At 47.0% G+C, this 25,896-nt stretch overlaps 1 protein-coding gene across 1 annotated transcript in view; it reads left to right on the top strand.

Moving 5' to 3' along the window:
- ZZEF1 (zinc finger ZZ-type and EF-hand domain containing 1) overlaps positions 1 to 25,896 on the top strand; it is a 100,281-nt gene that overhangs the window by 43,190 nt on the left and 31,195 nt on the right. Inside the window, exons 17-36 of the mRNA XM_056864990.1 lie at positions 188 to 258; positions 1,864 to 1,978; positions 2,912 to 3,071; positions 3,252 to 3,373; positions 3,476 to 3,598; positions 5,192 to 5,358; positions 6,654 to 6,735; positions 8,038 to 8,239; positions 9,407 to 9,549; positions 11,039 to 11,279; positions 12,763 to 12,842; positions 13,700 to 13,793; positions 14,981 to 15,467; positions 17,982 to 18,146; positions 19,124 to 19,243; positions 20,518 to 20,679; positions 21,720 to 21,849; positions 23,306 to 23,444; positions 24,375 to 24,540; positions 25,065 to 25,327. Of these exons, the coding sequence (XP_056720968.1) occupies positions 188 to 258; positions 1,864 to 1,978; positions 2,912 to 3,071; positions 3,252 to 3,373; positions 3,476 to 3,598; positions 5,192 to 5,358; positions 6,654 to 6,735; positions 8,038 to 8,239; positions 9,407 to 9,549; positions 11,039 to 11,279; positions 12,763 to 12,842; positions 13,700 to 13,793; positions 14,981 to 15,467; positions 17,982 to 18,146; positions 19,124 to 19,243; positions 20,518 to 20,679; positions 21,720 to 21,849; positions 23,306 to 23,444; positions 24,375 to 24,540; positions 25,065 to 25,327 (3,232 nt within the window). The remainder of the gene's footprint in view (positions 1 to 187; positions 259 to 1,863; positions 1,979 to 2,911; positions 3,072 to 3,251; positions 3,374 to 3,475; positions 3,599 to 5,191; positions 5,359 to 6,653; positions 6,736 to 8,037; positions 8,240 to 9,406; positions 9,550 to 11,038; positions 11,280 to 12,762; positions 12,843 to 13,699; positions 13,794 to 14,980; positions 15,468 to 17,981; positions 18,147 to 19,123; positions 19,244 to 20,517; positions 20,680 to 21,719; positions 21,850 to 23,305; positions 23,445 to 24,374; positions 24,541 to 25,064; positions 25,328 to 25,896) is intronic.

Raw genomic sequence — 25,896 nt, 5'->3', positions numbered from 1 at the left:
GGGCAGGAAGGAGGAATCATTCAGGCAATGTTAGATGAATAAAAAAAAAAGTCTTCACTCTCTGCCGAAAGATAGTGGTAGAAGGGAAATGTGACTGCTGTAGCAATCTTCAACCTCACATTTATTTTCTATACTAAATGCTTGTGTGTGTTGTTTTTAATAAGTTTTTCTTCTTCTTTCCCCCCAGAAAAACATTACAGAACAGGAACACAAACCGTCCGCCCATCTTGCTTTCAAATCCCTCTGCACTTATTTCAGGTAAACCTCTTAATTATGTCAAAAGGACAGACCATTCATCTCAGCAAAAAATTTTCTCAAAACCCGTCATCATCTTAGCCAAGCCTGAGGGTATGCTAGATGGTCTGCTAAGCTTGCCACTTCATACAAGAAAATAAGACCTTCCCGTAGACATGTCTCAAATTTCTTGAAATTCCTAAATACTGGAGAACTTATACCCTTGCACATTTCAATGTTCTACCCTTAGCTCTTCTGGATGGCAGATTCCACCACTTTCCTCTTTCCCAACAATTTTGTCCATGCAAAACAGGAGAAGTGGAAGCTATAGGACATGGCTTGTTGCACTGCCCTTTCTATAATAATATTAGATCCCAGTACATTGTCCTGTAAGAGCCCTGTGGCTCAAAGCTGCAGTACTGCAGCCAAAAGCTCTGTTCATGACCTGAGTTCGATCCCGACGAAAGTCGGTTTCAGGTAGCCGGCTCCAGGTCAACTCCGCCTTCCATCCTTCCGAGGTCGGTGAAATGAGTACCCAGCTTGCTGGGGTAAAGGGAAGATGACTGGGGAAGGCACTGGCAAACCACCCCATAAACAAAGTCTGCCTAGTAAACATCGGGATGTGACGTCACCCCATGGATCTGGAATGACCCGGTGCTTGCACAGGGGACCTTTACCTTTATACATTGTCCCCATCCTGTCAGTTTTTCCAGGAAGATCTGAGGAATACTATGTTTTCCTTCTTCTCACAGACTCTTCCCAGGAGATAACCATCCAGGTAGCCAAATTTTATCTCCAGGCAAGTGGGATACGCAAACGGCAAACTGAGACTAATGATCCTACTCCATAGACGGCATCACCCCTCTTTTATAGCCTACTCTTTTGATTTAAATTTATCACCTGTTAATGTTATTTTATGAGCCTCGTGGGTTAGAGTGGTAAGCTGCAGTACTGCAGTCTAAAGCTCTGCTCATGACCTGAGTTTGATTCTGACGGAAGTCGGTTTCAGGTAGCCGGCTCAAGGTTGACTCAGCCTTCCATCCTTCCGAGGTCGGTAAAACAAGTACCCAGCTTGCTGGGGGTAAAGTGTAGATGACTGGGGAAGGCAATGACAAACCACCCCATAAACATAGTCTGCCTAGTAAACGTCGGGATGTGAAAACACCCCATGTAATGAGTTGATTATTAATTAATTGCGCCAGTTTTGATTTCCATCCCAGTAGCGTCTTGGAAAACAGTGATACCCATACCTGGGAACAGTTTTAAGCCTGACAAATGTGCAGAAGCAGAGGAAGAAGAGGATTTGACTTGAGGGTCAAGGTGTACAGAAACCAGGAAGGCGTTAGAAAGGGAACTGTGACAAGTGGAATGGTGGGTGGGGTTGTATTCTCCCCCCCCCCCATGCCGTGCTGGCTTCATAAAGTCTCTCCTAGGTTCCCTGTAGTGTAAGAGCCTTTTTCTACTTTTCTGTTTAATGAAAAAATGATATTCTTAAGCATAAGAACTAGAAACACCTTGAGAAGTGGGACACTCTGGAATCCAACTGGTACTCTGAATTTGTTGTATTTGAATGATTTACATTCAAACCTATGTTAATAGAATACTTGCAAAATGTTCACTCTTTGGCAGCAATCAGGATCCTGGTGGGCTTTTGCTCTTACCAGAGAAAGGAACTTCTGCAGACCTAGATGTTGGTCAAGTGCTAACAGTGATGGAGACTCTTCTGTTGGTGGCGTCGAGAGAAGTAGGAATACTTTTTAAAATGTATAATCTCTCTCATGGGCAGCCCATTCCTGAAGGGTGGGTAGTGAGGTCATGGCTGGGAACGGCACAACTGTGCTGCCTCCTGAAAGCTTCCCGGCCTGAAAAAATATATTAAAATACCATTTAAAAAAAAAAACTGTGAAACTTGCCCATTGAGTTACACGGGTCTGCCCCAGCTATTTTGCAAGCATAACTAGACACCTGCAAAATGGTGTGTTCCTGGGCCAAAAGGGGTTTGGAAGTTGGGCAGCCAGGAATGTCCCCCTTCCCCTTCCCGGACACCAGCACGAGCTCTCGTGCCGGAAAAACGCAGCCAGGGAGGAAGTGACTGCGTATGGGGCTTGTGCTCCTGTGCTGCTCCCCGGCGCTGGGCTAAGTCACCCTGTGCTGACGTCCATGCCACTCTGGATGGTCCAGAGTGGCTCAGTCGCTGGCACTGGGGTCATGCTGGCTCCTATGTGGCTCCGCCACCCTTCAGGATTGCACGGTGAGACTCAAGACCAATTACACAGTGTAAGTCAGTTCAATCAATAGGATGAAACACACTGAGAGCCAGTGTGGTGTAGCGGTTAAGAGTGTCGTAGTAGTATCTGGGAGACCCAGGTTCAAATCCCCTCTCTACCCTGGAAGCTCACAGGGTGACCTTGGGCCAGTCACACTCTCAACCTAACCTACCTCCCAAGGTTGTTAGGATAAAATGGAGGAGAGGAAAATGATGTGAGCCGTCTTGGGTCCTCGTGGGGGGGTGGGGGAGGTGCGGTATAAATGAATTAATTAAATTAATTAAAAATCCAATAAACAATGTAATAAAGCTGGGATTACAAAAATCTGAAACAAAGTCACTGTGTTTGCAGAAAACCTCCAGCACCCATCACGCTTTTTCTGACAACTTCACAAACTTTTGATTTTTCAGTGTGAAATGTTGATGCTGGGCATGGCCCAGCAAGACAGCAGTTCCGTGCTCTCATCCTTATTCTGGTCTGTACAAGGCAGCCTCCTTTCCTGGTGCTACTTGCAGTTCAAGGGCAGCGACTCGGCACCCAAGAACCTCGCCACGGAAATCCTTACAAAATGTAGGTATCCAAGCCAAAGAAGTGACGAATTTGACTCAACCCCCCTTTTCAAATCAGCATGTTTCCTTTACAGAACTGTGTGGTGGTAATTTGTGAAATCTACTGATAGCTGTGAAGCGATAAGAAAAAAAATAACCAGCGTATTGTACAATGGTCCCTTCTTGATTTTTTTCCATCTAGATGTGCAACTGTTCCTGTCAAGTGTCAGGAAAATTTTAGAATCTCTCCTGGCTCAGCATAGCGGAAAGATCATAGTGGAAAAATTGAGCAACTCTGTCTTTGCCATGGTAACCCGCCAGCTGGTGAGTGAGCTAACCGGGCTATTATGGCACACTGTTGTATTAGTTAAATGCTAAGTATAAAAACCCGTAATCTTCATGGGCTGTCTTGTATATGCTCTCCAGATGACTGTCCTGCTGGACTTCTGCACTTTAGACATTCCACACTGCGCCCTTCTGCAGGATATCATAACCTTGACAAAGCTACTGAACGACCTGTCGATGGAGCCCGGAGAGAATCCAGATAAGGTAGCCCGCAAAAAGGGTGCAGATCGATGTTTCTGGAGAGCCAGCGTGGTGTTGTGGTTAATAGCGGTGGTTTGGAGTGGTGGAGTCTGATCTGGAGAACCGGGTTTGATTCCCCACTCCTCCACGTGAGCGGCGGAGGCTAATCTGGTGAACTGGATTTGTTTCCCCACTCCTACACATGAAGTGAGCTGGGTGACCTTGGGCAAGTTACAGCTCTGTTAGAGCTCTCTCAGCCCCACCTACCTCACAGGGTGTCTGTTGTGGGGAGGGGAAGGGAAGGTGATTGTAAGCCGGTTTGAGTCTCCCTTAAGTGGTAGAGAAAGTCAGCATATAAAAACCAACTCTTCTTTCTAATACATGTTTTTTATCTTTCAAGGGCTGTTCTGTAGAATTCTTCTTTAGTCTAACTTTCTCCTTGTTGAAGGACATCACTATATCTAATAGCATACTAGGTATCCCCCCCTTGCCGATTACAAAAGCAGCAAGAACTCAAACCTCTTGCAGATAGGGAAAGGATGCCTGAGTACTCGGGGGGTGGGACTCTCCAAGGATGCAGAAAAATACAACTTTGTAAATGAACAAAAAGGGGAAATGAAAACAAAAAACGGACCTGATGAAAACTGAATATGCTTCACAACTGTGTGTAAACGAAGAGGAGAAATGCGGGGGAGGAGGGGAAATTAGCCCGCTTAAACCCTTTAGCATTGTATAAAGTCTTGGAGGACAGGATTTGAGTTTTCAATCCCCTGCTCAAATAGTCCTGTGCCCATTGGTAGAGCAGCGAAACATGGCCTCCTACAGACAAGATTGGAGTTCCTGTGTATTAGGTGGGAATCTTCAGGTATGTAGAAAAAGACCCTCCTTCCAGGAAAACATTCCAATTTAATAAGAATCTTGCATCCAGAAAATGTGGCATTCAGAGCAGGGACTTGTAAATAGAACTTAAAGTGGAATGTGGGGTTAAGATCCTCCATAGAATTCAACAAAAAATAAACTTGACCCCCAGAATCCTGGGGGGGGGAAAAACCTTTTCTAGAGGTACCTGACTATTAAAACTGTACCTTTTGGGCATCATTTCCACTTCTGGCACATAACGCAAATAAAGAGGAAGGCCCAGTGCACGGCATAAACACCAGAGTAGAAGTTTGGCCTAGAGCCCTGTGGCGCAGAGTGGTAAGCTGCCGTACTGCAGTCCAAGCTCTGCTCACCTGAGTTCGATCCCAACTGAAGTTGGTTTCAGGTAGCCGGCTCAAGGTTGACTCAGCCTTCCATCCTTCAGAGGTCGGTCACATGAGTACCCAGCTTGCTGGGGGTCAAGGGAAGATGACTGGGGAAGGCACTGGCAAACCACCCTGTAAACAGAGTCTGCCTAGTAAATGTCGGGATGTGACGTCACCCCATGGGTCAGGAATGACCCAGTGCTTGCACAGGGGACCTTTACCTTTTTAGAAGTTTGGCCTAACTTTTATGCGTTTAGGTTTTATCTGGGGACACAGCGCATTCGTTCAGAATTATTTCCAGCTTGTGCTTTGGGAAGTGGTTCCCATCCTGGCTCCGTCTTGATATATATATATATATTTTAAATTATGCCAGGTGGACATGGAAAGCTGGCAGCAAGAGCAGCCTGTGGTGCTTCGAACGTGGGCACTGGAATCTCCCCACAACTATGACAACAACTGCCACGACGTCACCGTCTTCCTTTGTCCGGGGGCAACTTACTTCGAGGTGGAATTTGATGAACGATGTGAAACAGAGAGGAGGTAACGTGCGGTGATTGGCCTGGGGGCGACTTTGTGTTTAACTTCTCTTTGGCCTTGCCAGCCCTGTTGGTTTCTAAAATCAGTTCAACAGAGCTTGCCCCGCATGTTCATTCAAAGCCTATAAGAACTTAAGAGAAGCCATGATAGATCAGACCAAGGCCCATCAACTCCAGCTGTCTTGTTCACATAGTGGCCAACCAGGTGCCTCTAGGAAGCCCACAAACAAGACAACTATGTTAAGAGCCAGCCTCTAGGAAGCCCACAAACAAGACAACTATATTAAGAGCCAGCATGGTGTAGTGGTTAAGAGTGGTGGTTTGGAGCAGCGGACTCTGATATGGAGAACTGGGTTTGATTCCCCACTCCTCCACATGAGCGGCGGATGCTAATCTGGTGAACTGGGTTGGTTTTGTCATCCAGCGCCTTTCAATATTCCCTCCTTTCTGAAGCCTTTTTAGTCCTCGGGCCAGTTTTTAAGGGTTGTTTCCCCAGTCAGCTTGCATATTTCCCCCCCTGCATAACCCTCTAAGTATGTAGAGACTCCTGCCTTGTCTATGGGAGGCTCCATTTTGCTGGTTTCATCATCTGCTTAGGGACCCAGCCTGTTTACTGTCAGATACAGAGGCAGAAAGTGAAAAGGAAATGAAATGGTGAAACTATCCAAGGCCCCACGGGTTTTGCAGTATAGAAGATAAATAGACACGGAGGGCAGCTCTATTTCTGTGGCTTAGTCTGTGTGCATGTGCGCTCACAACACCCTGCAGTAAGGGTAGCCCCATTCACAAGATACAGCGAATGCACATACAATTTGTGTACAGTGTATGCAGGATACCTTCCAATCAACTAATGAAAGGAAGCCCTCACATTGAGAATAAGAAGAAGAGTTGGTTTTTATATGCTGACTTCTGTACCACTTAAGGAAGAATCAAACCCGCTTACAATCACCTTCCCTTCCACTTCCCACAACAGACACCCTGTGAGGTAGGTGGGGCTGAGAGAGCTCTAACAGAGCTGTGACTAGCCCAAAGTCACCTAGCTGGCTTCATGTGTAGGAATAGGGAAAACAACCCAGTTCACCATATTACCGTCCACCACTCGTGGAGGAGTGGGGAATCAAACCCAGTTCTCCAGATTAGAGTCCACTGCTCCAAACCACCGCTCTCAACCACTACATCACGCTGGCATGCTGGTTCGGTGTTCCGTTCTCCTCTTTCTTTTGCTGTCTTAGCCCCTGTGGATCCAGCTGTCTCAGACTGGAGGTAGACTGTCAGTTAAGGCTGTGTCCATTTTTGCAGGTATGACTATCTGGAGTTCACTGATGCGAGAGGAGCCAAAACTCGGTATGACACAAAAGTTGGCACGGACAAGTGGCCCAAGGTGAGTGGCTTAAATAAGGAGCGAGCAAGCGAGATCTCTTGTGACTTTTAAACTGATCTCAAGGTGCATGGAGTTAATGCCTTGACATTCCACTGCAGTTGAAGGTTCTTCTAGCTGCAGATCTTCTTACTGTGTTTCTTTTTGGCTTGGGGAGGTGGCAAAGACATTGATACCCCACTGAGGACTTCCTAAGAAGAGCCCACCAGACCAGGCCAATTAGTCCAATGCCTTGTGTTCTGTAGTGGCCCACCAGGTGCCTCTGGGAAGCCTGCAGGTGGAACATGGAGGTTCCCCAATGAATGATATTTCACTGTGAACTACTAAAGCCGTGCATGACCTCATAATCATGAGAATCACTTTGAAGGAATCCTAGCCTGCATTAAATCATTTGCTTGGGTAGTAAGCTCATGTTACTTAAAGGCTGAGAATCATCCTTGAAAGCTCTTCAAGTTTCTAGCCCTAGTTGATTGTACAGTTGAATTTTGGAATGCTTGACAGCAGCTTGTTTGTGTAATCCTTTTTGTATGTCACACACAGTTTCCCAGGGTTTTTTTCCTTTTTTTGTTTTTGGGCTGAACTCTGTGAAACAGTTTCAGGTGGGTAGCTGTGTTGGTCTGCAGTAGAAGAGCAAGATTCGAGTCTAGTAACACTGGGAGCCAACGTGGTGTAGTGGAGCGGTGGACTCTGATCTGGAGAGCTGGGTTTGATTCCCTACTTCTCCACATGAGTGGCAGATGCTAATCTGGTGAACCGGGTTGGTTTCCCCACTCCTACACATGAAGCCAGCTGGGTGACCTTGGGCTAGCCACAGCTCTCTTAGAGCTCTCTCAGCACCACCTAGCTCACAGGGTGTTTGTTGTGGGGAGGGGGAGGGAAGGTGATTGTAAGCCGGTTTGATTCTTCCTTAAGTGGTAGAGAAAGTTGGCATATAAAAACCAACTCTTCTTCTTAAAGGCCAATAAGATTTCCAGGGTGTATAAGCTTTTGATAGTCAGTGCTCCCAAAGGGACTTTGACTCTCGAGAGCTTATACCCTGGAAATCTTGTTGGTCTGTAAGGTGCTGCTGGACTCGAATCCTGCTCTTCTGTGAAATAGGAAGCCCTAGTTTCCATCAGTTTTTAGATCTGGAAGTGATTTAGCTGGGGCAGTGTTTTACCAAACAGCTGAAAAAAGTGTGCCAGAGGACAGTGTTGGGTGTGTGTGTGTGTGTGTGTGGGATCCTAGACCTGGGGTTATGTTCCTTGATGTGCCTTCCTGTCATGCTACCCTTGGCAAAAATGTGACTGTTTTGTTGCTCTGTAGAAAGTGACCTTTAAGGCTGGCCCACGGCTGCAGTTTCTCTTTCACTCTGACAGTAGTAACAATGAGTGGGGCTACAAGTTCTCCGTCACTGCATACGGCCTGCCGGACATCGCGGTTTCCTGGGGGCTGGATCTGCAACTCCTCGTGGCCAGGCTGATGGGGTGCTTGGCTTCTCGGAGTATGCTGCTGAAATCTGTACAGGGTGAGTTGGGATGTTTATTGGTTCATTTTGTTGTTGTTATTCAGATTGCATTTCTATAAGTTGGTTGTGGGTGAGGAATAAGGGGAAAAGATTGTCAAATGTATATCTCTTTCCTTTATAATGTGCTAAGTGGTATACAAGGAGCCCTGTGGTGCAGAGTGGTAAGCTGCAGTACGGCAGTCCAAGCTCTGCTCACAACCTGAGTTCGATCCCAACGGAAGTCGGTTTTAGGTAGCCGGCTCAATGTTGACTCAGCCTTCCATCCTTCCGAGGTCGGTGAAATGAGTACCCAGCTTGCTGGGGGTCAAGGGAAGATGAGTGGGGAAGGCAGTAGTCTGCCTAGTAAACATTGTGATGTGACTTCACCCAGTGGGTCAGTAATGACCCAGTTCTTGCACAGGGAATTACCTTTACCTGAGTGGTATACAACAGTGCATTCAAAACTCAGGAAGGAAACAGAACTAAACAAGTGTCTCGTGCTTGACGCTAGTGTAACTACAAACCTGATGTTTCACATTGTCAGGAATTGCTATAGGTAGCGTTAGTTCATTGCATGTTTTTATTCACTGAGATTAAAGTATTCTGGTCTTGGGTTTTATGAACAACTTTTTAAAATCTTAACTTTATTGATTCCCCTCTTCTGTCTTGGCTCATCTGTAGTCTGGCCAGGCTTGTGTATAAGACAGGGGCTGTGAATGTCAGTACATCTCTCTACCAATCTATGCCCCTCTTAAATTGCTTAATGTCCTGTGTTTTAAGGATGTATTCCCCACTTTTCTCCCTACCAGGGACCCAAAGTGGCTTACAACATTGCCCCCCCTCTATTTTATCTTCACAACAACTTTGTTAGGCAGGTTAGACTGAGAGTGTGCGACTGGCCCGAGGTCACCCAGCAAGCTTCCACGGCAGAGTGGGGATTGGAACCCGGGTCTCCCAGCTCCTAGTACGACACTCTAGCCACTACACAACGCTATGTCAGGGAGTATATAGGCTAGAGCCCCCTCAACAGGCGACTTGATAGTGCACACTGAAGAATCCACGGAGACCTGCATGTGCTTGGCTTTCGTTACTTTTCATTTCCACTGGTGTGTATTTTAAGATGACAAGAGGGAAAGCCTCTACTGTTCCAGCTTCAATTCTATTTTTTTTCCTCCCCCTGACTGGTAGGAAAGGAAACCGAACGGTCTCCTGCAAAAGTGACAGCTGTTCTTAATTCTTCTCTGTGGAAACCGGTCTTCAGGCAGCAGATGTGTCCTGAACAGACTCCAGGAGCAAGTGTGCCCAGCCAAACAAACCGAGGCAGCACAGAGGTACTTAGTCAACCCTTTCCCCTCAAACCTTGTCACACCAGTGCAGGGACTACGTTATTATTATTATTTTATTTTATTTTATTCTTATTGATTTGATTTGATTTCTATCCCGCCCTTCCCCAGCTTTCAGGTCGGGCTCGGGGCGGCTTACAGCATATTCAACAATTAAAACATAAGTTACAATTAAAATTCTCCAGTACCATAAAAACTGTATTGGCGCCCTTCAAACTATCACAGTGGCGGGGAGTTCCCCATACAGAGGGGATGGAATAAAGGGAAGGGAGAGAAACAAGCCATTTCAATAAAAAATAGGGATTGGAAATAAGCAACATATAAATAAAGAGCCCCGTGGGGCAGAGTGGTAAGCTGCAGTACTGCAGTCCAAGCTCTGCTCACGACCTGAGTTCAATCCCTACAGAAGTTGGTTTCAGGTAGCTGTGGCTCAAGGTTGACTCAGCCTTCCATCCTTCCGAGGTCGGTCAAATGAGTACCCAGCTTGCTGGGGGTAAAGTGTGGATGAGTAGGGAAGGCAGTGGCAAACCCCCCCATAAACAAAGTCTGCCTAGTAAACGTCAGGATGTGACGTCACCCCATGGGTCAGGAATGACCCGGTGCTTGCACAGGGGACCTTTACCTTTTTAAATAACAGTATAACCACAAGCAAGAAGGGAGAACTTGCCAGCCCTGTGAAATCACATCAAATGTCGCAGGGCCTGTGTCTCCCTAGAGAGAGAGTTCCACCAGGCTGGGGCCAGAGCCGAAAAGGCTCTGGCTCTGGTTGTCACAGCCGGATGCTCTTTGGGCCGGGGAGCACCAGCAAGTTGTCCTCGGCTGAACGTACCGTCCTTTGAGGGATGTATCGGGAGAGACTTTAATGTCCACAAGCCTACTACTTCAAGAAGCCTCCTGAGCTGGTGTTAGGCACTCATCCTAATGCCAGCCTCTGTCAGTACCCTACACAGATAGGCATGAGACGGCCACACTACTGCAATTGACCAGGGCAGAGTCAAGGCCTGGAGGGTTTTGATTGGACTTCCAGTCACTGAGTAGGGTTATCGCCGACATGAGGATCACCAGCAAACATGGGCTTACTTAGGCTTGCGCAGCTGACCAGTCACAGTTCCATGCATGAAGAAAGATAGGGTATAAATGCAGTAAAAAAAACGAGCATAATAATATGGAAGTAAGTTATTTGCTACTTGTATACTTGGGGAGGGGCTGTGGCTCAGTGGTAGAGCATCTGCTTGGCATGCAGAAGGTCCCAGATTCAATCCCCGGCATCTCCAGTTAAAGGGACTAAGCAAGTAGGTGATGTGAAAGACCTCAACCTGAGACCCTGGAGAGCTGCTGCCAGTCTGAGTAGACAGTATTGACTTCGATGGACCAAGGGTGTGATTCAGTATAAGGCAATTTCATGTGTTCATGTCTGTGGGCCACACCCCCAACTTGTCTCTTTCTCTCTCTCTCTCTCTTCTGATATTCTTTCCAGGGCCTCAACTCCCACGTCAGCGACTGTCATAAATTTCTCCTTGACTTCGCAAAATCAGACCCTGCCCAGGAGTTCAGTGGGCCAAATTCTGAGCTTTTCAAAGGACTCACACAGGCATGTAAAAAACAGGCCCCCAAGAGTGATATAGTTGCTGGTTCCGCTGTTGATCAAGCTGTCAACTCCACATTTGCTGCTTTGGTGTATCTCTCTTCAGATTTGTTTGGGAAGCTGCAAAGATATGGTAACTCCTGCATTAGTGAATATTTATTCGTAACGAAGACACTCTTAATTGATGTAATTCAGCCGTCAGAAGCGAGCTTGCGTGTTCCTCCCAAATAACATTTGCCCCCTTGGCATACATCGCATGTCACTTTGACACAGGGGGGAAACCTTAGTCCCTAGTTCAATTAACGCTGCTTTTTTTGTAATGACAAACAGTCTGTCTGCGTGTGGCCCAAGGTCACCCGTCAGGCTTCCATAGCAGAATGGGATTCAAACCTGCATCCTAGTCTGACACTCTAACCAATACACTACCCTGGCTTTCATAGTTGTGGACACTTAGAAGGTCTGGAAAGAGCAGGAGGATTCCCCAGGTTTGGGCAACTCTAGAGGACTTCTGTGACTGAGCAGTTCAACAGATAAGGGCAAAATCCTGTTCTGGTGGAAAGTTTTTCAAGCAGAAATGTCCATGGATTGTTCCCTTTACTGCCTAACAGCCTTAAAGAGAGGAGGGAGATTTTGGAGGCTGAGGGGCCTGTGAGGAGAACAGGAGTGAATTATGGATTTTCTGGAACCCAAATGGTGGTTCAAAAGGATTTCTCTTTTTGCTCATATTTTATTCTTTCCACTTCCACTAGCAACAGCTGCCCGTTTTAGAGGCTGGAACTGAAATAAAGGCAGCTAAGCTTATATATCAAACTGCCACTCCTCTACCTGGGAGGGGAAAAATAAATCGGCCACTAAATGCACTACGGTTGTGTAAGGAGGCCATCTCCACGTTCTTAAAATGGACACGGCCAGCTTCACAGTAATCCAAGGATTAGCCGATTATAGCAAGAGTCTGAGACTTCTTCAGTTTAGTGCCTGAGAATTAAGGACTCAAAGATTATATCACTTTTGACTCCATTTCTTAAATATGTTTGGTCATTTAGATGTGGCTACCATCTTTCTTTCAACACACAGGGATCATCGGTGCTTCTAGATGAAAGAGCTGTCTGAGACCTAGAACAGGATGTTGTTTCAAAGACTGCTTTCCACTTGTTAATAATTTCAACTTTGTCTGCATTTGGGAATGATGAAAGATTTCAGTTTCCTTTGAAAAAAGCATGAGTTCCGGATCTGATCCTAGATTGAGTCCTGAAACAGGACAGTCAGCAGAGGGGCTCCGCAGTAGAGCTTCTGTTTTGCATGCCCCAGGTGCTGTCCCTTGCATCTCCATTTAAAAGGACAACCAAGCAGCAGGTGATGTGAAAGATCTCCCACCTGAGACCCTGGAGAGCTGCTCCCAGCCTGAGTAGACAATACTGACCTTGATGGACCAATGGTCTGATTCAGTATAAGGCAGCTTCCTATGCATGTGTGTGCCTTGAGGAAATAGGGATAGAGGTCCATTCAGCGCCTCTGCTGTTTCCTTTAACCCTCAGTGTTGCCTGAAAAATCAGATCAGCTGTCTTAAAAGGGTTTTGTTTTTCTTTCTTCCTCCCTCTTCCTTTCTGCCCTCATAGTCACCAGCGGAGGCAAAGCACTTTTAGGTGATGAGTTTGCACAAGTATATTCCCTGGCTGATGGGATCAGAATATGGATGGTATGCTTTTAATTACGTACTTGTTTAAGTATTTGCTCAAGGTATTATGCTTGCAGCATCTTGTGTGTGTGTAAAGTGCCGTCAAGTCGCAGCCGACTTATGGCAATCCCTTTGGGGGGTTTTCATGGCAAGAGACTAACAGAGGTGGTTTGCCAGTGCCTTCCTCTGCACAGCAACCCTGGTATTCCTTGGTGGTCTCCCATCCAAATACTAATCAGGGCTGACCCTGCTTAGCTTCTGAGATCTGACGAGATCAGGCTAGCCAAGGCCATCCAGGTCAGGGCTTGCAGCATCTTACCCCCCCCCCCCCAAAAATCAGTGAACTAAAACTGTGCCCGGGTTAGCCCAGGCTAGCCTCATTTCGTCAGATCTTGGAAGCTAAGCAGGGTTGGCCCCAGTTAGCATTTGGATAAGAGAATGCCAAGGAAATCCAGGGTCACTGTTCAAAATCAGGCAATGGAAATCCACCTCTGTTCATCTCTAGTCTTGAAAACCCTATGAGGTTGCCATAAGTCAGCTGCAACTTGACAGCAAATAAACAAACGGATAAATATAAATGGGTTTTTAGGAAGTTTATGATCTGTTTAAAAAGGCACATAAAAAGTGGTTAAAAAAACACCATGAAATATAATAAGAAATGAATAGATAATGAAGTGGCATTAAAGTTTCTGAAAGCGATTTTTTTTCTACCAGCAAGTGCCTTGTCAGACTAACAGGAAACATGCTACAAATCCGGAACAAACAAAATGTTTTCAGCTGGTGCCTGAAAGATAGCAAACTAGGCTCCAATTAAAGTTCTGTGGGGTGGGCATTCCACAACCAAGGCACCACCACTGAAAAGACCCTGTCCTTTGCAGCTAGAGATGAAGCAAAAGTTCCTTGTGGACCAGGGAAGCGACAGGGAAGAGAAGCCAGCTGGGGAGGCGTGCGAGGTGAACCCAGAAACTCTTGGTAAGTGTCCTTGCATACTCTCACACTTTACCCTTTGCTTCTGTTTCTCTCCCGCCGTGTTCAACATTATAGAAGGCTGCATTGGGCTTGGGCTAGGATCCTTTGTGGAGTGGTGAGAACCAACATGGTGTAGTGCTTAGGAGCAGTGGTCGCTAATCTGGTGAACCTGGTTGGTTTCCCCTCTCCTACACATGAAGCCAGCTGGGTGACCTTGGGCTAGTCACGGTTATCTCTGAACTCTCTCAGCTCCACCTACCTCACAAGGTGTCTGCTGCAGGGAGAGGAAGGGGATTGTAAACCAGTTTGATTCTCCTTAAATGGTAGAGAAAGTCAGAATATAAAAACCAATTCTTCTCTGGGGAAGTGACCTGGTCCGAAGGTCCTACAAGGGTGCTGAACTTTCTCGAAACTGATCCTCTTCCTGATCCACATCATGGTGACAAGATCCAGAGAGTTCTGCCCCACAATACTGAGAGCAGTTGGCTGTATTCAGACATTACAGATAGAGGTTTTCCAAGACTGATGTGAACATAACTTTTTGCTATGCTCATATACGTTCCTTTTTCCTTCTTTCCTTTCTTCATGCATGGACCATAATTAGACCGTCCTGGGTTTAGGAAGTCTTGAATCAAGTTGCTGTTTGTTGATGATGGTTTAAATGCAGGTGCCTGGGCAAACTGAAGTCCCCCCTCCACAGACAAACTGGGATTGGAATGTCCAGTTTATTAATCCTTGCTTAGAATCCTGGTTGGTGGGGAGGAAGGGCTGGTGGAATTGGCTCAGTTTGGACGATGCACCAAACCATGGTGTAGGACACTTAGCTATGGCTTGGCAAATTCAGACATCTTGTCAATCCCAGAGTTTTATTTCCCTTCACCGTGGCTTGGTGCAATCAGCTGGCAACCCAGAATCAACAATTTGTGCCAACTTTGGTTCAGTGTCACATTTGAATCAATAAACTGTAGTTGCAGTTGTTGCTCCGTCTTTGGTGCTGTTGCCCTGTAGAAACAAGAGGGAAAAGAAGCAGACAACCAGCTCTAAATCAACAGCTTCTTCTGCGTTTGAAACACCAACTGTGTTTTGGGTTCCAAACCATTGTTCATGCCAGCTGGTTTTCAGTGGTACGTTTGACCTGAGCCTTTGAATTTGAGCAGCTCTCATGGTTCTCTGTCAATCTTGCCTTGCAGCACAACAGTGCATCCAGAAGAGCCTTTTACTTCTGAGTTTCCTACCTGCAAGGACCAAGGCAGAAAGCCATGAATCTAATAGCGTGGAGGACTTTGGACAGGGCCACAAAGACAAACGCCGAAGGACAAGCTCTGTAATCGAAGCGGATTTTCAGGCCGCGGACGCAGCACCTGTCTGCAGAGCTACTGATTCTGCTTCCCCCGAGGGCAGTCGAGCGATAGATTTACACAAGCAAGTGCCGGACTCACCACAGGCAGAAAAGGCCTCGCCGAGCAAACTGCCTGACAGTGGTGCCTCGGAGCAAGAAGAGGCCTCATCCCCTCCCTCCACTCCCACACGCAAGCCTCCGTTTAGCCGTGGAAGGCTACGGCTTCTCTCTTTCCGTTCGATGGAAGAACCCAAGTCCATGCCCAGCATCAAGGAGAAATACCCTATCCTAAAGCACGCCTTAGATTTCATTAAGGACCAGTCTCTTTGTCATGAAAGGTGAGCCAGGTTGTAGGTTTTTGTGTCTGTGGTAGTCCATGGTAGTCCAACTGGGTATACTTCTCTGCTTAAAAAACAAATTTACATCCAAATTGCCGGGTTGAAATTAAATCAAAAGGGTGTCCATCTAGACCAGGGTGGGGAATGTCAGGCCTGGGGGCTGTTTAAGGCCCGCAAAATCATTTGGTCTGGCCCTTCGTGGGTCCTGGCAAATCTCTAGCTCAGAAGGATCTAAGACTGGTGATCCGACCCCTCCCGCGGACAGGAATAGCCTCTATTCAAGGCGGATGTGAGTTTGTTTTGCCGAGAAAAGGAACCTTTTTTCCCCCTTGAGAAGAGTCTTTAGCTATGGAGCTGCTAGGACCTCCCAAGAAACTGTGTTAACCCTTTCCCATCCAGGTCGTGGAGAAACGTATTCCCTCTGTACTACAAGAGGGCTGGGGGTGGAAGTGGCGACAATGGAGGTGTTAAAGGGGGCAGGGCCAGAATGCGCGTGCGGGGGGGGGGGTGAGTTCTTAGCCAGTGTGTCCTCATTTCATCCCTGCAGGCGGAGGTAGCAGGAGCAACTCCGGTGTGCGGCTGGACGGCTATGCCCGGCTGGTGCAAGAGACCAACCTGTGCCACCAGGTGCGTGAATACACCACTGGTTGGATGCCTGCCTGCTTGCCCGCACCAGGGGGGTGGTCATCTGGGGCAGCTGCCTGCTTGGGTCTTGGTCGGCTAATTTTTAAGTTGATAATTTTGTATGACCCACAAATGATGTAATAAATATCCAAATGGCCCTTGGCAGAAAAAAGGTTCCCCACCCCTGCTTTAGCAGAGGAACAGGATCGTATGGCTGTTCTGGTCCCAAGACATTTACATTCAAAATTGGTGAGTGTTGGAGAGTTGAATACTACAGCTGTGGGGAGGGAGCAACTCTTGTTTTCAGTGGTATTTAATTAATTTATTAATTTGATTTTTTTAAAGTCACCTAAAGCAGGGGTGGGGAACCTTTTTTCTGCCAAGGGCCATTTGGATATTTATAACATCATTCGTGGGCCATACAAAATTATCAACTTAAAAATTAGCCAACCAAGCCCCAAGCAGGCAGCTGCCCCAGATGATCCCCCCTCGTGCGGGCAAGCAGGCAGGCATCCAACCAGTGGCGTACTCACGCACCCGGTAGCACAGGTTGGACTCTTGCACCAGCCAGGCGTAGCTGTCCAGCCGCACGCCGGAGTTACTGCTGTTCTGCATGGTCGGGGCCGGATTCTACAGCCGGCTCCTGCTACCTTTTCCTGCAGGGATGAAATGAGGACACACTAGCTAAGAACTCGCCCCCCCCCCCGTGCATTCTGGCCCTGCCTCCTTTAACCCCTTCATTGTCGTCACTTCCACTCCCAGCCCTCTTGTAGTACAGAGTGAATACGTTTCTCCATGGCCTGGGTGGAAAAGGGTTAACACCGTTTCTTGGGTGGTCCTAGCAGCTCCATAGCTAATGACTCTTCTGCAAGGGGGAAAAAAGGTTCCTTTTCTGGGCAAAACAAACTCACATCCGCCCTGAATAGAGGCTATTCCTGTCCACAGGAGGGGTCGGATCACCAGTCTTAGATCCTTCTGAGCTAGAGATCTGCCAGGACCCATAAAGGGCCAGACCAAATGACTTCGCGGGCCTTAAATGGCCCCCAGGCCTGATGTTCACCACCCCTGTGCTAAAGCCTTCATTGGAAGCCCCTAACCTGGTGCCCCTACCATCTCCTTGTAACCTTCTTGGTGTCACTCAGTATGTTGTAAGAGCTTCAATTTGTCCACGCCTTTGGTATTTTATTTATTCGGTTTCTATCCTGCCCCTCCTCGACAATGCTGGGCTGGGGGCAACTTACCACATATTCTAACCATTAAAATGTCGTATTTACAGTTAAAAATCATCAACTTTTAAAAATACTAGTGGCGCCCTTGATTATTTCAATAGCAGGGGATAACCAAAGGTTAGGAATAAAGGAAGGAGAACAGTCTCAATAAAAGACGAAATAAGGGCTAGGGATAAGTTTATCTAACCATTAATAAACTAAAAAGGCAGGGTAGGAAAAGGAAAGGGAGGGAGGGAGGACAGACAAGATAGAAACTGTTGCTGTCCTCAATTTAAGAATGGATATTCCTCTTGCTGTTCTAGTGCTGCTGTTTATTATATCTTGTCATATTTAATATTTTCTTACAGGAATTTTTTTTTTCATTTTTGCTGTGAGCCTCTGTAGAGACCTGTTTTGACAGAAAGAGTGGGTACGATTGTATTGCTTCTCTGCTAAGGTTGCCAGCTCTGGGTTGGGAAATACCTGGAGATTTTTTGGGGCAGAGCCTGAGGTGGGCTAGTACCTAGAGGTTGGCAACCCTATGCTCTGCCCAAGACTGTTCTTTAAAACAATCAGCAGCTTTCCCTTCCCCCGTCCCAATACTATTGCTACCTTTTGTTCTGCTTGGTAAACATTTGCACATGTGCTGCTCTGTCATCACCGGTGTGTGTTTTAATCTTAGTGTGTTGGAGGTCCTTGCTTTAAGGAAAGCTCAAGCCAAAAGTATCTTGGAAGTCCTGAAGACAATCCACCAGTGCCTAAAAGCTCTCAGCCAACCTCACTGTTTCCTCCCATCCTGCATTCTTTTTCTGTTGGAACTCCTGGCTTGCCAAAAAGACTTCACCAAGTAAGATGCGTAGGCAATCCCACTTATTATGCATGGGCTTGTTGAATTCTCATTTGTGGTGCATGACAACCACCTGGATATATTTCAGATGTACTACTAGGAGGCATTTATAAAGACTGTTCAGTTTATGCATTTGTTTCCAGGTTTTCAGATGTGATCCAACAAAAGTACAAGCGTTTTCAAGTCCCACTGAAATCAGCGGCCTTGATTGACTCATGCCCCCAATGATATGCCTTTTAGGCGCTGGGGAACACAGACAGGATGCTGCTGTAGTTGTCTTGTTTGTGGGCTTCCTAGAGGCACCTGGTTGGCCATTGTGTGAACGGACTGTTGGATGTGATGGGCCTTGGTCTGATCCAGCATGGCTTTTCTTATGTTCTTATGCTAGTGTGAATATTCATCTGTCCCTGTTTTTAAACAATATGCATCCTTGATAGGTGCAGTGTCCCATTTCAAGTGCATGTCCTCTGGTCTGGTTCATGTTACATAGTTTAGTCTTTCATTACATAATTCAACCAACAGTGATTTGTGTCTTGGGTACAAACTGCAATTCTAAACCAGGATTGAACCACAGTTTGCAATCCTGCTTCTTAGACAAGAAACAAACCGCGGTTTGTTAAAGAACCCAAATTCAGTTGTTGCAGCCGAGGCAGTCTACCGTTTCAGCTCCATGCAGGAGAAGAGGGTGTGTGCATGAGGCAGAGATCACAAAGGGATACTTGCAGCTAGAATTCTCCTTCAGTCTAAAGTGGTGCAGTCTGCTCTGCCACATGCAGGTGTGAACCAGACCTTAGAAAAGGTTGGTGCAAAAAGTGACTTGAATAAGACTAACACAGTGTAGGGGTACCGGGGACGCTCAAAGCCACAATGGCAGCTGCAAGTACAGTGGTAGCTCAGAGTAACCATTGCAGCGAGACATCTTTCATAATGCTGAGATTGTAGTCACAAATGAGCATCCTGTCCCTTTGTTTTTCCAGTTACTTTGGACACCTGGAAGGCTGCGGTTCTGAGCTACATCAGGAAATACGGGAAGCCTACTACCAGCTGCTTTTCTTTTTGGTCAATGCAGTAAAAGGATTTAGCAGCCTCAACGACAAGTATGGACAATCGCTCACTTTTAAGCATGCCTGGCTCTCTTTGTAGTCTTTTTGGCTTTCCGCAGTCTATTGTGGATTTCTTGTTCAGCCAGAAGTTTTCTGCTCTCACCTGCATCCCATAAGATAGTTTGTACTGAGAAAGTCTGCAAGTGTGTTCTGGAACAGAAATTTTAAAAACTTCACGGTGTTTCAAAAACTATTTGTGTGTGTTTGTAGCATAAACTTGCATGATGTGTGCCTTTAGTTGGCAGATTGTGTACATTAGAAGGGGGAAAATTAACTGTGGGGTCCAAAGGCAATGGAGTACTAGAGGTAGAGTCTGACAATTCTAAGCAAAACTCAGAAGTATTCAAAACAAGAGGACTGCCCCTTCACAGCAGCAATAGTTTCTATTGAGCCTAGCTTCGAAATGTCAGGCTGTGCTTGTGTCTTTCATTCCCTTTTGACCCCACTGTTCACAGTTTCTTCACTCTGTTGGTTGTGTATGTATGACATATATAATGTGTCAGCATTTCATACACTGAATAAAGTGAGCTTTGGTCTACAAAACTTACACTATAATAACAGTGCAATCCTGAAAGGGGGGGGAATGGGCTTAGGAGCCAGCGTGAATTCATCACTGGCGGCGTGAAAATGGGCACTAACGCCAGTGCAGGGCCACTTACATTGGTGATGGGTTTCCACATGGCAGCTCAAGGCAGGGCCCCCAGCGGAGCCTCACCAGCAGTGTTTCTCTTGTGCAGGGGCTCGCATCCGTGCCAAAGGGAGTGTTCCTGGGGGCGGGGTGGGCTTTAGTCAGCTCCCTGAACCCTTTTGCCCCGGGAACACCCCCCCCCCCTTTGCCAGCGTTAACTTGCTCCTGCAAAAAGAATGGTGTTGCCCAGTGAAACTCTGTGGAGAAGCTTCACAGGGCTTGGGGAAAATCTGCATTTTTTTATTGCAGGCGCACCTCTGCAGGCAACTCTGCATTCTGTGTCATCCCCAGATGCCCCTCCCCGTAACTACCCCCCTTCAGGATTGGTTCTGCCCATCTGTTAGTTTTTAAGGTGCCGCAATACACCTTTCGTTGGGTGTAGAGAAATTTGATCCTTCTTTGTACCTTTCAAGCAGTGGAAGCTCTGGTATAGCAGCCAAGTTGGCTTCATTGTGGACTCATTTATCAAAGCATAATCTTGCTAATTAAGTTCGTTCTCCCTTCCTGTAACTGATCACAACCTGAGGGCTCCTGCGTGCTTTAATCAAGTTTTCCTGTTTTGTCTTCCCTATTTGTTTAGAGCACTGCTCCCTGCCTTGTCCTGTGTGCAAGCATCCCTCCTTCACCTCCTGGATATGGGTTGGGAGCCCCGCGACCTTTCCTTCTTTGTTGAGATACAGCTTCCACAGTTCCTCATGACCATGTCGCAGGAAAACATAAGTACCCACGACAGCATCGTTTGGTAAGCTGTGAGTGTCCGTAGTTGTCAAATAGAGAAGAATTGTGACTGAAACCATAGCTGGTGTTAGAGTGAAGGATAGCCCATGGTCATAAAGAGCTCAGGTCTTGCCCACCTTGGATTCTTCCTGGCTGAGTAGACTTTTCAAGATCACTATCATGCTTAAGTGAACTGGGAAAAGGTACTGTGACTGAGCTTGTAGGATACATAATTGTGGCAAAGAAATATGATTTCTTTTAGATCATTTGTACCCTGCCTTTCCAGAATGTCCTCAAGATTGCTATTTATTAATCTAAGGAAAGCATTTGTTATAAGTAGGTCAGAACTTGGAATATCTGTTCTCATTTAGTTTTTATCAAGTGGGTAGCCATGTTAGTCTGGTGTGTGTGTGTGTGTGTGTGTGTGTGTAAAGTGCCGTCAAGTCGCAGCTGACTTACGGCGATCCCAGCAGGGGACTTTCAAGACGAGTGATTAAGCAGAGATGGTATGGCATTGCCTTCCTCTGCAAAGTCTTCCTTGGAGGTTTCCCTTCCAGGTACCAACCCTGCTTAGCTTCCAAGATCGGACGAGATCGGGCTATACCATGCTGCCTTCTCTCCTGTTAGTCTGTAGTAGCAGAACAAATTCAAGTTCAGAGGTGAGCAAAATTTTCCAGGATATAAGCTTTCATGAGTCTGATGAAGAGAACTTGTGAGAGCTAATACCCTGGAAAATTCTGTTGCTATCTGTTCATGGATTCGAATTTTGTTTTACTTTATATGTTTCCAATGCTAGCCTTTCATGGAAAGAGACCCTCGGGCTTGGCAACAGCGTTCTAGAAGTTTTAGATGGAATTGCTGATATCCCCCCCACTCATTTCTTTGATGTCTGTTGGAAATAAGGTCCTCCAGTCACCTTTGCAAGCGACCGCCCTTAAAAGAGGTGGTTTGGGGTTTTTGACCTTGTTTGACCTGTGATGGCTTTTCTAGTTGTTGTTGTTTTGCCAAGTCATTGGACTGCTGTCATTCTTACAAAAGCTTTTAATTTTTCCTGTCTGTTCTTAGTCAGTGGAGCGAAGAAGACGAAATTGCAGACTACAGACAGAACTCTGAGTGGATGGATGAGTGCCAAGATGGAATCTTTGAGGCATGGTGTGACAAGATAAGTCAGGCGGATCCAGAGAAGCAGAGAAAGGTAAGAAAAGTTTTCGTCCTGTGTTGTATTAGGATGCTGACGAGATGAAGAGAGAGATCTTTGAACTGTTGGTCTTCCAACAGTGGGTGTCTCTCCCTAAGGGGAGGTGTGTTACACTAATCACTTTTGTTAGACAAATGGAGAGGAGGATCAAAGCAGAGAGAGAAAGCAACTGCAGATAACTCCTTTCGCTTTTATGGGGTGTAGAAGGATGAATTTTGGATGATTCACATTCGCTGTCATGGGGGACACAACATCCTCTCAGGCAGGCAACTCCTCCCGCCCCCTTCAGGAAAGTGGGACTTCTAGAAGCTTCTGGAATCATCTCTAGGGGAGTTACTGCCTCTGTGGAAATGGGGTAAAAAATTCTAAAAGTGCAGGGTGACTCTTGCTGCTCTTAAAAGTTAAGGCTCCCCCCCCCAAAAAAAACTGAATCTAGCTAGATGAGGGAAGACAGAGTGGGGCAAGAGACGTTTAGAGGTGGTTTGCCATTGCCTGCTTCCACGTCACACCCCTCATATTCCTGGGAGGTCTCCCATCCAAATACCTGCCAGGGTCGTGGCTGAGAGTGGGTGATTGGCCCAAGGTCAACCAGCAAGTTTCCATGGCAGAGTGGGGTTTCCCAGATCCTACCACAATACCTTAACCACTACACCACTCTGGCTCTCATAATTGTATATATACGTTCATGAGATCTCTTCAAAAATGATCCCAGGAGTATCAGCCGCTGTGTCTGAATCAGCCCTTGTAAGCTCAGTCTTCCTTAGCAACAGGGAGTCTTGAGTTACTTTATGAAGCTGCCTCCTACTAAGTAGATTCAGCTAGCTAAACATTATCTACTCTGACAGCGACATTCCTGCAGAGATCGGTCTCTCTGAACATCTCTTACCTGAGCTCGTGTAACTGGATATGTCAGAAATTGAGCCTGGGCCTTCTGTATCCACCGCATGGGTGGATCCTTGAGCCATTGCCCCTCCCGCACCCAACTGGGTTGGCAAAACGCGCCTCAATAATCCTGTTTCTCTTTAAGGTGCCACAAGAGTGTTGTTTCGACTGCAGGAGACTAGGGCTACCCTTCAGAAAATATAAGCCCTTCCTTGGGGTTCATATCAGGATCTCTGTGGGTGTTAATTAAGAGTGCTGTTGTGTAGGCATGTTGGGGGAAAGAGGCAAACTCTGAGATGTATTCATCCCATCTGTTCTCTTAGTGAAGCGCTCCGAGCATTTTTTCTAAAAAAGCTTCAGCTTCCCCTGCTTACCGTTTCCTGATGAGTTGGGAAGAGGGCCCGACTCTTGTTCTGTCGCCTAGAGGCTGTATAGCCCATCTGGATCCGTAATTAGTCCCGTACACGACGAGTTATCCGAGCTAGAGAGAGCCGTGATCGTGTCATTTATTCAACAAATCAGGCTTCCGCGCACACAGCCAAGGGAAAACCGTGTGTCTGTCTTCTTCCAGATGCATATGTTCATTGCCCGCTATTGTGATCTCTTGCGTGTTGACATCTCGTGTGACGGGTGTGATGAGATCGCCCCCTGGCACCGCTACCGCTGCTTGCAGTGCAACGATATGGATCTTTGTAAGACGTGCTTCTTGGGTAAGCGAATTTGCCAGAAGAGACATCACTTCCTTAAGGACACGTTGAGTTTCTTTTTTAAAAAAAACAAACATGGAACTTCAAGGAAGATATTTTCGCGTTGGGCTTTGTTGTGTTGAATGTCAGCTTCTCGGTTTTAATCGGATGTTGCAGTCCACTCTCGGTTGGAGGGAGGCCAGTGAAATTGGGGAATATAAAAATGCTTATATAGTGAGGGGAGAATACTCATGAGCAGAAGTGATGAGAATTTCTTGGGGCTTCTGTTCTTGTACTTAGAGTCCTCCCTAGCAGAGAGGAGCAACTCCTTAAATTTTCCTCTGTTCCCTGCCTCTCAAATGTTTCAAAATGGGAAAAGGGGAGATGCTAAGAGCTGTAAGGGGTTAGGAGGGGCAGATTTGGGTACTGAGCTAAGTCATTAGCAGATTTTTTCTCAGGCTATGCTAATTGAATGTCACCTTTCTGTTCAGAGACATGATAACTAGGAATATCCTATTTTGAGACGGGTGACAAAGATGAGTGTCTGTTTTCTTGGTTTTGTTTATAAGCTCCCTAGAGACATCTGGGCCAGATGGACCTTCGGTCTACTCCACCAGGGGTAGTAGTTAAGGGGTGCGAATTTTCTTTGACTAGCTGCTAGAAGAATCCAGGCAGTAGGGGGTTCATCTTCGTGGCTTCTGTGCAGTCCCATATGGGACTGCGCATCTGCAGGCCAGCCACGGAGAAGATTTCTAAACTTCTAGAAGCATCGACTCTGCTGAGCGCTCTCCCTTCCCTCAGCCCCTCTCACATTTTTTCCCACCCAAACACACTTGGCCTGCTTTAATATAGAGAAATCAGAGGATACATTTGCAGTGTGATAATGGTGCAGAGGTGGGGTTTGTACGCCCTTGCTGTCATACTTCAGAATTTATTTTTGCCTCCCTCGTACAGGTGGAGTGAAGCCCGAAGGTCACGAGGACAACCACGAAATGGTTAACATGGAGTACGCCTGCAATCATTGCCAAGGGATCATTGTGGGCCAGCGCATGAACTGTAACGTGTGCGAAGACTTTGACCTCTGCTTCGGGTGTTACTCGGCCAAGAAGTACTCTGATAGGTACGCATGCGCCCTCATGCTCTGGGAGAAGTTTGAATTTCAAAGATGCAGTTGCCGCCTCCGGTCTCCTTGTTAATACCCCCACATAATGTGGGTGGGTAGGAGGGAGGCAGTGCAAAACCAGGAATTGTCTTAGTGACCGCTTCTCGCAACCCGAGTCCAGCTCCTGACAGCCAAGGATTGTTTCTGCGGCTCTAAATGTACACGCACATGCACGCCCTCTGCAGTGATAGGTGTATTGTGAAGTAAAATACCTGCTAGCCTGTCTAACCTGAAGTCCATTCATCCAGCATGGTTAAGAGCGGCAGACTCTAATCTGGAGAACCAGGTTTGATTCTCCGCTCCTGCTCATGAAGTCTACTGGGCGTCCTTGGTCAGTCACAGTTCTCTTGGGACTCTCAGCCTCACCTACCTCCCAAGGTGCCTGTTTGGGGTGGGGGGAGGGAAGGTGATTATAAGCTGCTTTGAGACTCCTTCCATTAGAGAAAAGCGGGGTATAAAACCCAACTCTTCTTCTTTTCCAGCCACCTTCCCACCCACAGCATCGTGGCGTATCCAATGGTGACCATTCGTCTCAGTGATCGGCACAGGCTTATCCAGCCGTACCTCCACAACTACTCCTGGCTGCTCTTTGCTGCTTTGACCCTCTACAGTGCCGACTTGGCGAGTGGTGAGGAAGTGGATGACGAGGCCCTTGACCCCGCGGTCATCTCCCACGCCCGAGTCCTGCAGCAGGAGTGCATTCGCCTAGCCGGGGATTGCCTGATGAAAGCCCAGCACGGGAAAGGTGAATGGGGATGTCATAGTTTCCTGAACCAAGGCAGAACGTAACGCATCCTGACACACATCCAAGCCTTCTTTCCCCCCCATACTGACTTGCTTGTTGGGTGGATCAAGATGGAGGGGCTGTGGCTCAGGGGTAGAGCATCTCCTTGGCATGCCAGAGGTCCCAGGTTCAATCCCTGGCATTTCCGGTTAAAAGGACCAAGCAGTAGGTGATGGGAAAGGCCTTGACCTGGGACTCTGGAGAGTCACTGCTGGTCTGAGTGGACAATATTGGCCTTGATGGACCAATGGTTTGATTCAGTATATAGCAACTTCACTTTCATGGGGAGGGTCTGTGGCTCAGTTTGTAGAGCATCTGCTTGGTATGCGGAAGGTCCCAGGTTCAATCCCCGGCATCTCCAGTTAAAGGGACTAGGGAAGTAGGTGATGTGAAAGACCTCTGCCTGAGATCCTGGAGAGCCGCTGCCGGGTCTGTGTAGACACTACTGACTTTGACGGACCAAGGGTCTGATTCGGTATAAGGCAGTTTCATGTGTTCATGGAGCGCCCTCTTTCGGTACTTCTGAGCCC

The sequence above is a fragment of the Euleptes europaea genome, chromosome 19 (assembly GCF_029931775.1).
Source record: "Euleptes europaea isolate rEulEur1 chromosome 19, rEulEur1.hap1, whole genome shotgun sequence".
NCBI lineage: Eukaryota > Metazoa > Chordata > Lepidosauria > Squamata > Sphaerodactylidae > Euleptes > Euleptes europaea.
This window is presented reverse-complemented; position numbering and strand designations above follow the sequence as displayed.